This window comes from Ruditapes philippinarum, unplaced genomic scaffold (genome assembly GCF_026571515.1).
Source record: "Ruditapes philippinarum isolate M1 unplaced genomic scaffold, ASM2657151v2 ctg914_1_1_1_1, whole genome shotgun sequence".
In the NCBI taxonomy this organism is placed as follows: Eukaryota; Metazoa; Mollusca; class Bivalvia; order Venerida; family Veneridae; genus Ruditapes; species Ruditapes philippinarum.
Window position 1 is genome coordinate 206,868 of NW_026856575.1, and position 17,483 is coordinate 224,350.

Genomic DNA, 17,483 nt, shown 5'->3' on the forward strand with positions numbered 1-17,483 from the left:
AAAAAGAATTTTCTTTCAATTTTATTTCTTAAACAACGCATCAGAAAAAATGTCCTGTAATTGCATATATTTTAATGCTATAAAAGCAGCTTTCAACTTAACATTGTATAATTATGGCCACAGTTATTTTGCAAATCATTCAAATAGAAAACATATGTATATATATATGACAACATATTATGTAAACTTATAATAAGGCAGTCTCCAAAAAACCATATACAACTGTACATGTATATAATACATAATGAAAGTAAATTTAAATCAAACAGTTAATTAAAGAACGGCGCATTACATTGAACATATGAAAACATTTCTTATGCACATTGTATTTTTCATAAATAATTAGGAAATAGATATCACTCAAATTCATATTTGGCCACTATTCCCAGTGCTTGACAGTAAAGCAAGACTGTTACAGGAATATTCTGATTCAACAAGGGAATTAATTCAGGGGAAAAATCCTGTAAAAGTTATTTAGAGGGTATCGGTCAATGAGCTAAAATTTTGAGATTGTGAGATTGTGGAGAAAAACAAAGTTGTACAAGAATTTTCACAAAGAGGTAGGATTAAGTTAATGTCCATGTAAGAGTTACGGGCCTTTGTTGGTGTCCCACCATTACAACAATGAACACAAATCTGAGGTTTAAGATGAATATCGCCAATGGATAGTGAGAAAAGTCGAGCAAAAATCTGGACGTAAGGAAAAATTGCATTGTGCAAGTAGGAACATATTTTATTTATTTATTTATTTTTTAGTTTTATAAAGAGCACTTAAATATAACCTAAATGTGATAATCTTATAATCTTAATATATGTATGTTTTATATGATGAGGTGCTGCTTACAAGAAATTATGCACTGCAAAACTAAGTAAAATATCCATTCTTTTTACAATAATTCATTTCATTAACAAAAATACATTTACTCATTATCATCAAAAAAGCTTAATGTGTCAGCATTCTTCTTCATTCTTATTCTATATACATATATAATATTTCGAACAATTAAATCTTAAAACGACAAACTGCCTTTTTAAAAACATTTATTTTAACAATTTAAATTCACAGTGTGACAGTACAGTATTGCAATATAAAGAAAAAATGAAGAAAACTTTTGTGATTTTTATTCACATTAAATTATCTAAACTATGATATTCAGAAACATAGTTTTTTATAATCCAGAACAAAAATTACATAAAATTGAGAGATATTTCTAACTTGCAGTATTACATATTTTGAGTCGCGAAAACTCATGACAATTTTAAGTTTTAGCATAATAACACACACTTATGACATTTTCAGTCCTTTCTTTTCTAAAGATTCTTTTATTTACTATACTCTTATTAATTTGAATGTAAATCATGAGGTTACATGTGGCATCTTGAGTTTAAACTCTGGACGGATAATTTCATTAAAAAAGCACCAACAATGTCACATTATCTACTTTTCCTGAATAATGACGAGTATATATTATTTTTATTAACACTGTATCATTTTGTAATGGCGTGTACCCTTTCATAGTTTTACAAATCAAATGAGAACACATTTTTTATTTCTCTCTTTTAGAACACACATAACAGGTCTTGAAATTTCTCAACATTTATTGCTATATATTTTTCAGTTAACTGGACACTTCCCTGTCTTCAAGCGTCTACTGACTATGAAATCACGCGAATTCACGAGAAAAACGTTCAGTTATATTATTGTTGATTATAAAACACGTATGACAATAAGAACTTGGTTCTTCTAGGCACTTTAAGATATAATTTATCAAAGATAATAAATATAAAAAAGTAGTTCCTCTAATTAACTTTTAGTTTTCAAGGGAGAACTTTGTTGGCAGCCATTTTTAACTGGAGAATTTGCATTCGTATCTTGACTATTTTCAGAGTCACTCCCACTAGCCGACTTTTTGTTGTCATTATTATGTGTTTTCACGTGCTTACTAAGATGGTCACTGCGCATGAATCGCTTATTGCAAGTAGGACATGCAAATCTTTTTTCACCAGTATGCGTTCTTAGATGACGTTGTAGTTCGTCTGATCGCGTGAAGCGTTTCCCACAAAATAACCAATTGCAAACAAATGGCCGCTCCCCTGTAGAAAAGAATATGAACTTTTTATTCATATTTGTTTTAAATGTTGCATAGACATTACATCTATTATTCAAAATTATATTTACAGAAATGGCTAGCGTTTTTAAATAAGAGATAAAACTAAAAATTTAACGTTAGTTTATAACACATGCTCTTATGAATTTTAACAAAGAATAAATGATATGTACATTTTTTTCCACCAGAAAAAAAGTTCGTATAATTTTCTCCCACTTCGCAACTTTCCATATATGATATTATACAAAAAGCGATGATTCGAGAACATTTCCAATACCATTGTTCATATGGCGGACGTTTCCAAGAATGTGATCCAACACCGGAACACAATATTTTCCGAATTTTAACGAACGGAAAGTCACGAAATAAGCCAAAGTTTTACGAGCTTATGAAAGGTGTTTTTTCTTCTTTACTGTATTTAACCTACCAGTATGCCACCGCAAGTGAGCTTTCAGATGTGACGTTTTCCCGTAAACCTTTCCACATCCGGGTATATGACAATTATGCAGATTCTTCTTTCTTAAATGAGCGCCTGCAGGACCAAGACGTTCGGCCTCCTGACAGTTTGGACAATCACATGTTGCTCTTCCCGTATAACGTCTCTGTGACCGAGATGGGTTCAATGACGTCATTGCTGCAGTCCGAGATAGTGCGAATGGATTTACAGCAGAAGCAGTCAAGTCACTATTTGGCGGCATAATGGATTTATATGAATCCTGGAGCAAATGGGGAAAAGTGGAACTATTCGAACCTAAAGCATGTCCAAATGCATTTAAAGAGTCCGAATTGGGATAATTCGTGGAAATCTGAGAATGGATGCTATTTGATGACCCAGTTATGTCCGACAGCCAGTTGGATGGGTTTGAATGCATATCCCACCACGATGCTGGCGAATTCATAGAAGAAGTCAAATCAGATTTTAATCCATGGGTATTTGCACTAGGCATGTATGAAGACCAGGAGTCATATATTGGAGCATTTGCTACTCTAGAATACATATTACCTAAGTTTGAGTTAGAAAACCCTGTGTCATTATACATCTTTTGAGACAGCGCTGCTTGGCAGCTTTCCGTTTGAGAATGAGTGTAACTTCCGGTTGACGACGGGTAAAATAGTTCACTTCCGTATGCACCGGAACAACTTTGCAAAGGATTTGCGCGCGCATAGTTAAAACCTGATGACGTCATTGACATCGACGAATTAAAACCGGCCATCCTTTGTGAAGTGAAAGACAACGGACTTGGAGCGTCCATTGCTGTAATTGGCTTCTTCCACGGATGAAATCCTTTCGTCATATCGTTGTTGGATAAAGGAGCTTGAGTTTTAGCCGAAATTTTATTACATTGAGCCGCTAACATAGCAAGTGGTGTGCCGCCAAATGGATGAGGATCCTAAAATAAATAAATAAATAAATAAATAAATAAATAAATAAATAAATAAATAAATAAATAAATAATAATAATAATAATAACATCATCATCATCATAATCATCGTCATCATCATCATCATCAACAACAACAATTGACATATCTAAATTTGACTTAGAATTGATAAGAATACACATGTATTTATTAGTTAATTCATCTAGATGTCAAAGATCATCTTTATTGGATTAAGATATTTTTATTGTGATATTATTCATATTTGCATATATCATTATTTCATATTTGTGAATTGCTTCATGTAATGGGACATCTGTCATACCATAAATAAATATGTTTATTATATTTAGTTTAAACAATATTTCAATCAAGCACATATGCTCGATACAATTACAATCAAAATTTGAATAATGTAATAAAAGAATAATTAGAAAGCTACGAGCTTTTTAGAAACTGTTTCCTTGATAATATTTAGCATCATATATATGACAACAAACAGGAAAAGAATTATATATGGTAAACTATGCGGGGGATTCATGATTCCATATTACATATCTATATATAAATGTAGGGATAATTAATTGTTCTTAAACAACATATTAATATTAGTATTCATCATATAAAATGTTCATATTGTTCATAATGAATCACATAGATCTCTGTCAACATTTCCTTTTTTTTAAAGAAATATTCAATAAGAATATCTTAATGATATTTTATTATTATTTATTTATTTTTTGCTTGCTTTTTCTTTATTTGATTTTTTAAAATCAATAATTGATTTGTTATACTTATAGAGAATGTCCCTGCTGTATTTGAATCCATTTAGATGTGCAATTGTTTGCTGTTTATGAATGTTTAATATTTACATTGCATATACATAAAAGATTTGTCCCAATGTGCACTGAAAAGTACAGCATTAAAATAGACAGAGTGTGACGTCTTAATCTAACATAGTTGACATGAAGGTTAGCGGAATTGACAGATTAGTGGCCCTTTTTGATCAAAGCTGTCCGTTTCTATAACGTATTGTCTAAAAAAAACTATTAAACTTTACCCATGTGACTTATTTCGATTGAATAAAAATCTCAACCAGTCAAAAGGGGCTAAGCATGTTAGAAATAAAATTTGACAGATTTCAGACACGTGTATGTATGTTATGACAGTGAGACACGCATGTTCACGGATTGAATTTCACGTTCAGTACGAGATCAAACGAGATTTATCGTCATAATCTATGTCCTCAAAACGCTTAAGAAAACTGATAGGTCTTTTGGGAGATTAATTTAGAAAAAGGGTCCGATGTTAACAAATTTGTTTTGGGCATTGGGCATACATTTTGTGAAGAATTTATGTAAAGATATCAGTTTCAGTTATTTAGTTAGGTCAAATCTAAACATATGTGAGAAAAGAAATTAATGCGCTCAAGTTTCATGAATGGATATGTTTTCCCTTCAGACACTTTTAAATGTTTAAATTGGCTTTTTTTTACCATTTTTCTATCATTATCATCTAAAAATCATCATTGTTTTCCAGTTCAGTCATTTACAGTTAAATTCGTCATGATAATTAATTAATATTATGAAAATTAAGGAAGAAATAGTTCGCGGTTGTTCAGGTTTATTTAACCGCGTGGTGTGATTCATCCGGTAATAAAAATTATGAAAAATGGCCATTTTTCTTGTCACAGTAAAAAAAGAAATAAAAAGGTCGGCATGTAGTAATATTCTTAAAACATTTTAAAGCATCGGGACTCATTTCAGTTTTTATTCATAAAACTTCAGAGATGATTCAAAAACACTTGTTAACAATTAAAACTAGCACCATCGATTGAAGACCTCATAAAAACACTATCCGTATTTTTTATTTTGGAATCATTCTGGAAACAATTAAATAATTTACTATCTATTTCCCACACTGAAGAAATAAATTTGTGAAATAGATAGTGAGATATCTTTTATAACAGGCATCATAACTAGGCCAACCTAAATTCAAATTTTTCAAACAACCATTCTGTGTAAGACATGTCCGTTGAAATATATTCAAGGCAATTTCTCTTTTTTTTCCTAGAACGACATACTATTGAAACCCTTTACCACCTGATATTGACGCTGTCCCTACCTCAGAACAGTTCAATCCTAATCATCCTACATCAAAATGTATTACCCTAGTTCCTAATCTGTGAATTTTACTTTTTTATCTTTATTCCTTTTTAAATCGACCTTTTAATTATTGTTAATATTATTTTTTATTTTGCGACGTTAATGTACAAACACCGGTACGTCGGCAGGATGGGGTTTTGGCATTATTTAGACTAAGCTAAATAGATGATGAAAAGATAGATGCTATTGTTCGGACCTTCGACAGCTCAATTGATGATTTTCCTTTTTTTTAAATTTTATTTATGATGCATGTACAGTCCAACCCCGTTTATTCGAAGTGCCTGGGACTGAATTTTTACTTCGAATAATCGATGGGTTCGAATAATCGAAATCGAAATATTGTGATAGACGAAAACTACTCCACTTTGACCAATCATCGCAAAACTACCGTTTACAACACACTTGCTTCCTGTAATCAATTGAGAAAAATAAATATTTAAGAAAAGATGCTTAAAAATTATTGTATTGACATTGAAGACATAAATAATTGCATTTTATTTTACATTATGTATCGTTTCGTTTCGCGCAAAGCCTTGATAATGGCCGTGTCGTCACTACGGTATTTACAGCTAAACTCTGGAGTTTTCGATTAGGATAAATTAAGGCTCTCGTGTAGCGTTGCAATTAATGAAAAAAATGTTTTGCATGTTTTGACAAATTCACATATACGGATTGTATAAAGATTATTGCTGTCATTTTCAACAAAATCGGACACGGTGCATAGCTTTTCATTTTCGGTAATTAGAGAACAAAGAGTTATTATCATGATTGTCTAATTACACGCATGACTGTGGATTTTTTTCACAAGTCGACTGGTCAGCGAGTGGATCTGCGCCAATTAGTCTGGCTTCGAATAATAATTAGGCTGGCTTCGAATAATAGGTGTGAAATTCTTTCATAATTGTATAATCGGGACCGAAATTTTACTTCGAAAAATAGGAGGTATTCGGATAATGCATTTCGAATAATACGCTCGTATTTATATTGTTTTATATAGAGATAAAAACGGGACCGCCGATCTACTTCGGATAATGCCGGGTATTCGAATAAAGGGTTGTCGAATAACCGGGGTCGGACTGTATTTATGATGTACATAATTATTTAGATGAAAAATAGACTTTTTTTTTCAATTGCTGTACGGACCAAGATAGACTTTACTTTGGACTGTTACCATGTCCTCCTCAATAAAAATTATTTGCTTAGCAGACGACAATGTGTGGAGAGTCATTGACCAAAAACATGATCAACAAGGATTAAGTGTTAGGACATCTGATCGCGTTAAAATTCGAAACTGGATCAAAAAAGGCTACTGTAAGATCTATCACAAATAGCCCAGGGGCTGATGGGCTTCTCAAGTACCCCCTTGCTACTTCAACAAACATCGTTGATTTAATCACTTTAAATGTAACTGACAAGTAAAAGAAATGAGGAAACCGAGTTTCATGATCTCGTAAAGAAATATAAACTTGCGCAGTTACAAATAAGGCGGCCCATTCTATATATCATTGAAAACGAGGCATCTGTATACCCAGGTATTATCTTTTATTCAAACGTCAAATCTCGTTAAAGACGAGAATACCGAAATTTGATGAATGGTGTTGCACACTGCGAACTCAAGAGATGCAAATCTTGAATAAAGATATATAATGACTAGTTAAAACAACTGGAATTACCACCCAAAAACACCCCTTTAAAACTTTTTGCACGTTTTTTATTGCAATCCCATAGCACGTGAATTGGTCTTCAGAAGATTTATTTGGTTTAAAAAATTGTGTAAGGTTATTCAAATTTTACATTTAAAAAATAAAAAGATATCATAATTATTATAATTGTCAAAAGGTTTGTTATGTTTCATCCATTATTCTTAATCATGTTGAAGCAGACGATAAATTATTGCAATTAAGTATTCATAACAATCTATACTGATAATATGCTCTAAAAATTGTCAGGCCAAAGAATGCAATGTATTTAATTTGGTAACTCGTTTTCGTGCATGAATGAGCCAAAAAATATATCAGTTTACATTATAATTTTGATAAAAAAAGTTTAATTTTTAAGTAAAAGTTCACGATTGTCTTCTACATTTTACCGACCTACTCAGACAACAGTGGATTCAACTGTTATATAACTGTGTACTGAAATATCTTCTGAAAAGACATAGCTTTTGTAACATTGATCACAACGATAATTTGATTGTGTCATTCGTTAATAATGAGCCCATTATTTTGACCACACATGCTCAATGGCACTTCCTGTGAAAAATGTCATTCCCAATCATGTTTCGCCACACAGAAGAGTTCCGATCATTCTAAAACATCACTTCATGTTTTGAATAAGGTATTTGACAATGTAAATACAGAAATGACCCGGGACAAATTCTTCTCTAACGAATCTACTCAAATTCGAATAAACGGCTTGAACAGGTTTTATCACTGTAAGTGGAAGCATGTATTTCGGTCTTGTCAAAAGCGTTTTATGACATTGATTAAACGTAGAATCGATTTGTAAAGAATTCTGTTGAGTAATGTTTACTTTTCAAAATAACTATAGATTTTAAATAAATTGCACCGGCTTTAACCCTAGAAAAAATATATGACTCTATTGGGATTACCTGTAAAAGCGAATAAGTTATTATAAATTAAAAGAAAGATATTACTGCTTTATTATGAATGGATTGTATATACATGTACATGATTTTCAGAATATGTGCTTGCCTATATATAATTAATAACTTTGAATTTAAATGTTACCGACATGAAACATTCAAGTTTGGTAGAAAACAAGAGTACAAAGTGTGACACTGTCCTTTATTTTAAACCATACACTTCTCTTTATAAATGGACAATAGCATCGGATGGTTAACAAGAGCTCTCCACGTGTGGAAAATGTACATGTACATTGGCGAACATACATGTAGATTTGTGACCCAGAACACTGTCCTTATTAAGTTAAAAGAACAACAACAGATATATGCTGTCAAAGACACCATTACGTAATGTCACCTTATTGCTGCCTATAAAAAAATATATTACAAACGAAATAAAACATGTTTCGTTTTCTTCGGATACAGACTCATGCAAAATAGAACTTTAAATATTGATGTATATAATCTATATATATTCAGATGCCTGATAAGCACGTGTCTATATGAGAAATATTATTGTAATTCTATATTTAAAACGTGGTGATCATGTTCTACGTATCACATGGCTATCTTAAAATGTACATGTTCAATGTATATAGATATCACGTGCCACTAAAGAAAATCAATTTCAGAACGTTCGAGGCGTACAACCAGAAGACACGAGACCTGGTTATATATACATGTCTACATGTATTATATATGAATAACTGCATGTTTTATACACAGTTATGGCTTCAAGTCTCCAGATGACCCAATTCAAATAAAGAAAATCATACTTAATTAAAATGTACTAAGAATTTAGGAAAGTTAAAAATATTCACATGTCAAGTAATAATTTACATGCAACATGCAATGGATGTCTTATTTTGCAGTATTTATCATCATATTTCTACTGCGTGACTTACGCAGTAAGGTTTTTTTTGTGTGCATTTTTTACATTAAATTGTTTATTCATTTACGTGGATTTAGAAAGATTTTTATACATTTTCAAAATTTTCATGAAAATAAGCATGAATATGGAGGCATGCTGCCTCAATTAGAAGCCTTCGAGAGTTATATAGTATAGTATAACGTAAAACTCAAGACGCGTGTTTAATTCATAATGTATGAAGCACGTTTTTTTTTCTTTTTCTTTTTCTGAATTACATATGTAACTTTTGTTTTAAAATCGTAAGAAATATACGTATTTTATAAATACCGTCAGTTGTGTCCACATGATCCTACTTAAAACGAAAGGCATGTTTTCTTAATTTGGTTTTATTTATTGATTAATAGGTGTGTTTTTTATCCTTGGTTTCAATTTGAGTGAAGTTTCGTCAAGACAAAGCACCTGAAAGCGGCGCTAGAAATAGAATAACGGGCAGAAGTTTTCTCTTTTAAAACATGGGCGAGCCCCAGAGGTAATACTGGCCACAGGTGAAATATTTCTTCAACGTTTTTCTTGAGGAAAGTGTATTTTCATTTCGTGTTTTGTGACACATTTTTGAAGAAAAATAAGGTCGTGAAAATAATGACTGAAAGGAAAATGATGAGGCGCCTTATTAGCTGTTGACAAGCAAAAATGAAGTTGGGAGAATTCTGTCCTTTATGTTCTATACTCGCTTTTTCTTTATTTTCGTTTCCCGTTATTTCCATGTTTGTTTTATTAATTTCATTTCTTATTATCAATTTCTTTCTTTCTTTCTTTCTCTTTCTTTCTTTCTTTCTTTCTTTCTTTCTTTCTTTCTTTCTTTCTTTCTTTCTTTCTCTTCAATGCATCTTTTTTACTGCCTTAAATCACTGTTTAACTGCATTTTATATTTCATTTTTCTTTATACATGTAACTAAAATCCATGACACAGCAAGAATACGTCAAACTAAATAACCCCTGATAATTTAATTATTTCCTTCACTAATTCACTCACAATGTGACTTCACTCTTTAATTATTGCAAACGCATCCTTATTATTAATGCAGGCAACCCAGTTTCAAATTTCTTACAAATTTAACTACAAAATTATGATCATGGCCTTTGATCCCATTGAAAATCAGGGTCGCTTAAACGCTTCGTAATTTTCTAAATTAATTTTCTAAATATTTTCCCCTTCAATTTTTTGAATGAAAAATATCTGAAAATACAGATATAAGTTAGAAAATACCATAAGCAAGGCTATTTCTTCTTTGTAACTTCTAATAAGAGTAAGACGGCAGTGGGCCTTTAAAGGTTTTATAAGAAAAAAGATGAATTAATTACCTTAGACAATTCTTTCATTGCTATAAATCGGTTACAATACATTGATTTGGTAACACAACAAGACACTCCACTCCCAACATACCCTCCCCCCACAACATACCCTCCCCCCACAACATACCCTCCCCCCACAACATACCCTCCCCCCCCCACAACATACCCTCCCCCACAACATACCCTCCCCCCACAACATACCCCCACAACATACCCTCCCCCCCCACAACCCCACAACATACCCTCCCCCAACAACATACCCTTCCCCCCACAACATACCCTCCCCCCCACAACATACCCCCCAAGTGATGACTTTCACTTGTACATAATTTAAGAAAGAGGGATAGAGAGAAAGAACTCGGTTTTATACCAGAATGTCAGTTGCCAAATTGATGCGCCAAACAATATTTGTCAAAATAAATATTGTTATATACATGTATACATTTACTTATAAAAAACTGTATCACACATTAAATGTCGGGTTGACTTAAAACGCAGCAACCCCATCTCTTCCCCTCCCCCACACAAGGGTCTTTCAAATAGAAATATATTTCTTTCTATTTGAAAGATCCCTACACTAACTCTAAAATGTAAAACAAAATGTTCAAAATTAGGGCTTACAATTTTTTTCTTTCACTTTGCACTTTGATCTATCAATGGTAACTTTAAACGGACTACATTAATAACCAAAGTAATTAACGAGAGCCGTATTAATTTAATATTGTCCGTCAGGTCACCCATATAGTAATTGTTCACCCACCTATACACACCCCTGCCTAATGACCCGCTCATGTCACCCGGTACAAAAATTAAACTCTAAATACACGTTGTTTTAACCGTTCTCTTCTAAGTTATCATTGAATATGCAATTAAAAAAATCCGAGTCTGGAGGCATGCATAATGCAAAACAACAACAACAAAACAAAAATAAATAAAAAGCACACACACAACGTTTGACATGGACAATGCAAAGAATAAAAATTAAAAAACAATCATAAATAATAATAATAAGAAGAAGAAGAAGAAAAAGAAGAAGAAGAAGAAGAAGTAGAAGAAGAAGAAGAAGAGGAAATAAAAAATAAAATAAACGGGAAATAGATGTTAAATGCATTTTAATGCATTTTTCTACTTTCTTTAATCTTTGTTTTCGTTCAATTCTAATTTTGGTAAAGTATTTCTATAAAATATCAAACTAAATCATATCGTATCGTATCATATTATATCATATCGTATCTTATCAAATATTATATCATCTCATATCATATCATATCGTATCGTATCATATCATATCGTATCATATCGTATCGTATCGTATCATATCATATCATATCATATCATATCATATCGCATCGTATCATATCATATCGTATCATATCATATCATATCGTATCATCTCATATCATATCGTACCATATCATATCATATCATATATAACATACTATATCATGCTAATTCAAATCATATCATTTATTTAACCATTTCTAAATAAAGATATTTTCTTTGTTAAATAGTTAGTCAAAAGTGATATCGAAATATGAAAATTTTCATTTTCCAAATAAAGGTATAACTTTCAAAAATCAATTGGTAAAAAAATATACACATGTTCATAATAATGTTTGTCCAATAAGATATTTATTTGTACTTTTCCAATCTACAAAAAAATTAGACTGAATAAATATACAAAATAGATAAAATAAGATACAAAAAGAATGAATTTCATCTTAGACGAAATATTATGTTCACTATTTTCGCCAGAAAACAGACATGTATATATTTTTATACTAGTATGTATTGTCCGCGAATATACGAGTAAATTCCTTTCCTTTTAATGAATTAAATTTGTTAAGAAAATTTACATTTTTTTTTATTTACTTCATCCTTCAAACATATTTATTTCGTAGCCACGGGTATAATTAATTCATTAAAACTCATCTAAATGTTAAGAAATGGGCACCTATTTGCTTCGTTTTCTACCAAATTGGTCAATTTAAGCCCTCACTGCTACTTATATTATCATAATGGCGTGTTCATAATTATTTCATTTAAAATTATCTGGAATAAGAATTATAACATCTCCTCACGTCAGTGAACTTTCTGCAACAAAATGTCTTAGAACACCGCGGTGATTTATTGAATTATCAAACAGGGCTTTTCATTAAATTTCGTGTGAAATTTCCCAGGAATTAGATATTAAACAAATCTTCGAGTCGCGAAGCTGGAAATAAAACAAAATTAGCGGTTAAATCTCTAATGAGCGTCAGGATTTCTTTCATTTTCGGTTACAGAATACTGCCAACAGATTCTCGTTACATATTCGTTTACATGTACATGCCATTTTTACCTAGATATATGAGAACAATGTACTTTTAAGTAATTACAGCTCGTAGTGTAGGTCAAATTACTGACTTAGTTTTTTTCCAGCACTGTATGTAGAGTGCTCTTGGACTTTTGAACCTTTGTCAGACATGACACACGGTGTTTTCACGGTGACGAAATGGTTTTCTGTTTGGTTTCTAACTTATTTGCCTACTATAATTATTGTAGTAATAATAACAATATTAATAATAATAATAATAATAATTAATAATTAATAATATTGATGATGATGATGATGATGATGACGATGATGATGATAATAATAATAATAATAATAATAATAATAATAAAAATAATAATAATTATAATAATTATTATTATTATTATTATTGTAAATTATACTAATGCTGCCACTAATAAGACTATCATCATCATCATGTAACATCATCACCATCTTTATCATTATCACAAAATTATTTCTTATCATTATCATCAACACCATCATCATCATCGTTAAAAAATGATTTCTCAGCAAATACATGCGAATGAAATAAACGCATAAAAATTCCAATTCTCGTATACCCTATAAATCACCACGTCATATATTTAATCTTAAGAGAAATTCATTTAAGCACTTGTTTGGCCAGTAGGGGGCGCAAATTAAAGACAGTGCGTCGCAGAGTAACTGTATCAGAAACCAGAAATTCCATATCAATTATCATAAAGGAACAGAACTTGGGAATTTATTTCTCACAGAATATTTATAAAAAAAAACCTTTTCACCCTTTCTTTTAAAATGAATGTAAATTATACTTGTCTAGATTACGATCAAAGGTGTATTTAAAAACATATTACCACTTGACCCTTGATTTTATTGTTTATAATATATACTAGAGAGTGCCTTTTGCAAGAGCAAGTTGCGATTTGTAAAAGTAAGACATTTTTCTCTATGTTTCTTTTTTATTTTTTTATTATTCTCGCAAATTTTAAATGTGGAAATAAATTAAACTAATGTGTGTGTGTTGAAATCTTAATAAAGTTATAAACAAATTATCAGGCCGATCGACTGAGCATTCTGTTGTTGTTTTTTTACATTATAAGCGAGAATGATTTGAAAGATAGATTAATTGAATAAATTGAATAATAAGATTTTTTTACCGCTTCCATTTTGAGATATGAATTCTGCGATAAAATCCGTACCAACGTATGATTTTTCTATAATTGACAATTAAGTCGGACTACTTAAACACCCTTCCTCTACTAAGTCTTGCAATTAAACTTTGTTATGTCATGTTCTGTTTTTGAAATCAATTAATTCATTAAAAAATCTTTAAAGGGAGAAAGTACAACTTTAAAAATGTCAGGCTCATTCTAAGGAATTAGTCTTTTGGCGTGGAAATGTACATGGGAATGCTCGTGGAAATGCACGTGGAAATGTATATGCAAATGCACGTGGAATTGATACAAAAATCATATTTATATGACGCATGAACAATCTTTCTGTGTTTGCCCTCTCAACCTTATTTTTTTTTATTTTCATCTCAGCCCAAGTTGCTCTAAAATGAAAATTTCACTAAATTTTTTGTAATAAATTGGTTGCCATGCAACTGAATTTTAGGAGTTTTAGCATTTACTAGATAATGTACCAGAATTATACTTTATCATATCATTTGTTTCCTTTCTCTATATAATTGTCCAATAAAACGAAATTTTTTTCTAAAATGGTAAAATAAAGTCACGAACATGCCTTTTCTATTGAAATGAAGGAGAAGAAGCGAAGGCGATGACGTTATTATGGGATTTTCTTTTCCATATTCAACTCCAGGAAAAATGTAAAAGCCAGAAATCAGAATCGTGACGAAACAAAACACGCAAAAATTGTATGATTAGGATTAATTTTGCGTATTTCAATCCTTTTTTTAGAAACTAACTCTTATTTTAAAAACCAACTACTAAAAAGGACGCCTATGCCGATTATAAATACGCATATTAAGATACAATTTCGTGTATTAATTTATAGACAGAATAGACCGTAATTTCTGAAGTATCACAAATGACAGGAGTGACCAGCTAATTCAATAATTAACAATTTTAGAAATATGAAATATTCGCAACTGCATTTAATCTATACTTTACTAAAATTACAAAATTATTTTTCCTAACATCTCAACGCACCTCTTATCAGACTATAATTTAAAGTGACCATAAAAAGGCAAAGGTCACCAGTCCAAAATAAGGCTAAGAATATACAGCAATTCCGTTACGCATTTCTTAATAAGTATTTAGTTTAGTTCATATGGATTTATTTTAGTTCGATTCTGTTGAAATAGGTATAAGCTTATTGAAACATTCTCCGATCAAAATTCTGAACATATTAAAATTTCTTATGCATCTCGTATTATATATATATCATATGTATTTAATAATGATTATTCCTAAAAATAAATCATGATAAATTTTGCTGAATGCCATATGATATTGTCCTAGCTATTCTAAAAGAAATTCATTGACAAAAACACGACAGAAACAAATTTATATTCTTCAAAATAAACTGTGTGAACAAAATAACACAAACAACAGCCCCATTTACAACCTACATAAGGGATAAGGAATATTTCTATTATTGAAAGTAGACTTTCTATGGCGCCTTTCAGCAACTTTTTTTTGTTTGACAATCTCACCTCTATCATAATTCATAGAGAATAAAAACTCGAGAATAATTCAAAGAAAAACAACCCAAAAATAAGCTATAAATGTACCAAAATTTTAGAACCCAAGATTCAGCAGTTTACATTCTTTCTGATCTTTGCAATTTAGCTTCGTCAGCATTTTTTTCTACCTCAATCTGCCTACAAGTATTTTACATGAAAAATGTATTAATAATTTAATACGAATATTACAAATCTTATTCAACAACTGGCATGTATTTGACACAGCATTAGCAATCATTTAAATGACATTTTGTTCTTGGAATTGTTTTTTTTTTACTTTCCACCAAAAGAGAGAGCTTTTTTCCACCGTAAAACCCCTATGCTGTCATTTACACTATTTACAAGACAATTAATGAATAAGTCTAGAGACTTGTGGGGTTTTATTTAAGTTAATGAGTAAGACCAGATTTCTTGCTGTGGTTTTTATTTTGGTTAGTGAAGATGACCACATTAGTGTGGGTTTTATTTTAGTTATTGAATAGATTATATTCTTTGCGATACTAAATACTTGTATGTAACGAAAATAAAGTATTGTTTTGTTTTTTTTTTAAAAAAAGGTTTTCTTAAGAAACTATATCATCTATATTCTGCATTTTCTAATATTTCACATTCGAAAGAATTATCTTTGATTTCAAAGTTTTATACCACCTTGATATAGACATAATCAGCTACTGATTTTCAGGAAAATTATTTACAGTACTAATTCCAAAAGTTCACGAGAACTCGTCAGCCTAAAAAGTTAAAAGATGACTTTTTCTCATGAGTTCGTTGTTTGTCTTATAATTTTGTTTTTCTTCTCATGCGATAAATTGTACGTCTAGCATAAAATGATATTACCTTACGAGACGCCGTGAGAGACTATGTCACAAAAATGACCTTTACTGTATAAAGTATTAATTAATATTCTTGTTTTGAAACGAGAAACACAAAAAAACTCAACTCACCGCAATCATGGCTGACATGTTCACGTTTTACAGTATCATATCATAAAATATATATCATTTTTCAAAAGTCATATCACATATCTATATCACATATAAACTGCTATATGTTCAGATAATCCTGTCTAATCCAACGTAATATCGACCGACTTATCAAGGCGTGAATGCCAATACCGTTTATCGTCCTTTAGGATTATTTTCCTTCTCCTTCCCTCTCCTCCCCTTTTACATGTTTATTCCTCATAAAGTACACACTAGAACATTTTCTCGCTTAAGGTGTATTGAAAACGGTTTGAATACTAGGGGCGGGAAATATCTTTTCCGTAGTTTTTGATTGATCGGGGTAATTGCTGGGTTGAGCGAGGTGTTGTGTATAATTATCGACCAATCAGAGGCGTTTTAAGGCGTTACCGCGCGTGGTAAGCATTTCAAACCGAGGCTCGATAGTAGCTCCGCGGTTAATGATGGCGTATTGCTGTCTTATCTTGATCAAGAACGGTGTTAAATGTTTATATGAAGCTCGTTATATGTTGTTTTAATTAATTTGTTCGATATCTCTACCCGATAAGACTGTGAAAAGTGTGATATGCGGAAAAAGAGCAGTGAAGGGTCGAGTGGTTTATGTGAAGTTATCACAGGAAGCTGAGAGTGTCTTGAAATAAATCGAAAGTGATCATTAAATGAATTGAAGTAGCTTCTGAAAATTGAAGAGAGTTTTGTCTAATAAATTGTTTATAACAAATATATACATTTGCAATGCATATAATACGGTTATAGTTGGTGCCGATAAATTCTTTTTTTTAATATAATTATTATGTATGAAATAAATGTTCCTTTTTCTTTTTTATTTATGTCGCAAAAATATATATAATAATGCAATAAACAGAAAATAGACAACACAACGAGTACAATGTAGTGAGTTTCACAATTTTTTTTATACAACTGACACACAACTGACAGCACATGCATGAAAATAGTAGATAATAATTCCTTG

General features: G+C 31.0%; 1 protein-coding gene across 1 annotated transcript; it reads right to left on the reverse strand.

The window, feature by feature from the left end:
• Window positions 1-515: 515 nt before the first annotated feature.
• On the reverse strand, window positions 516-16,745 carry LOC132747028 (transcription factor Sp9-like). Its single transcript, XM_060736336.1, has 3 exons — window positions 16,493-16,745; window positions 2,536-3,499; window positions 516-2,094 (listed from the first exon to the last, which is right to left on the reverse strand). The coding sequence occupies exons 1-3, from the start codon at window positions 16,508-16,510 to the stop codon at window positions 1,805-1,807; spliced, it is 1,272 nt and encodes a 423-aa protein (XP_060592319.1). The 5' UTR covers window positions 16,511-16,745; the 3' UTR covers window positions 516-1,804.
• Between the last annotated feature and the right edge of the window lie 738 nt (window positions 16,746-17,483).

Coding starts and splice junctions, on each gene's coding strand:
- LOC132747028 (XM_060736336.1), bottom strand. Junction 2,095..2,535: donor TCACTTGCGGTGGCATACTG/GTAGGTTAAATA, acceptor TCTTTTCTACAG/GGGAGCGGCCATTTGTTTGC.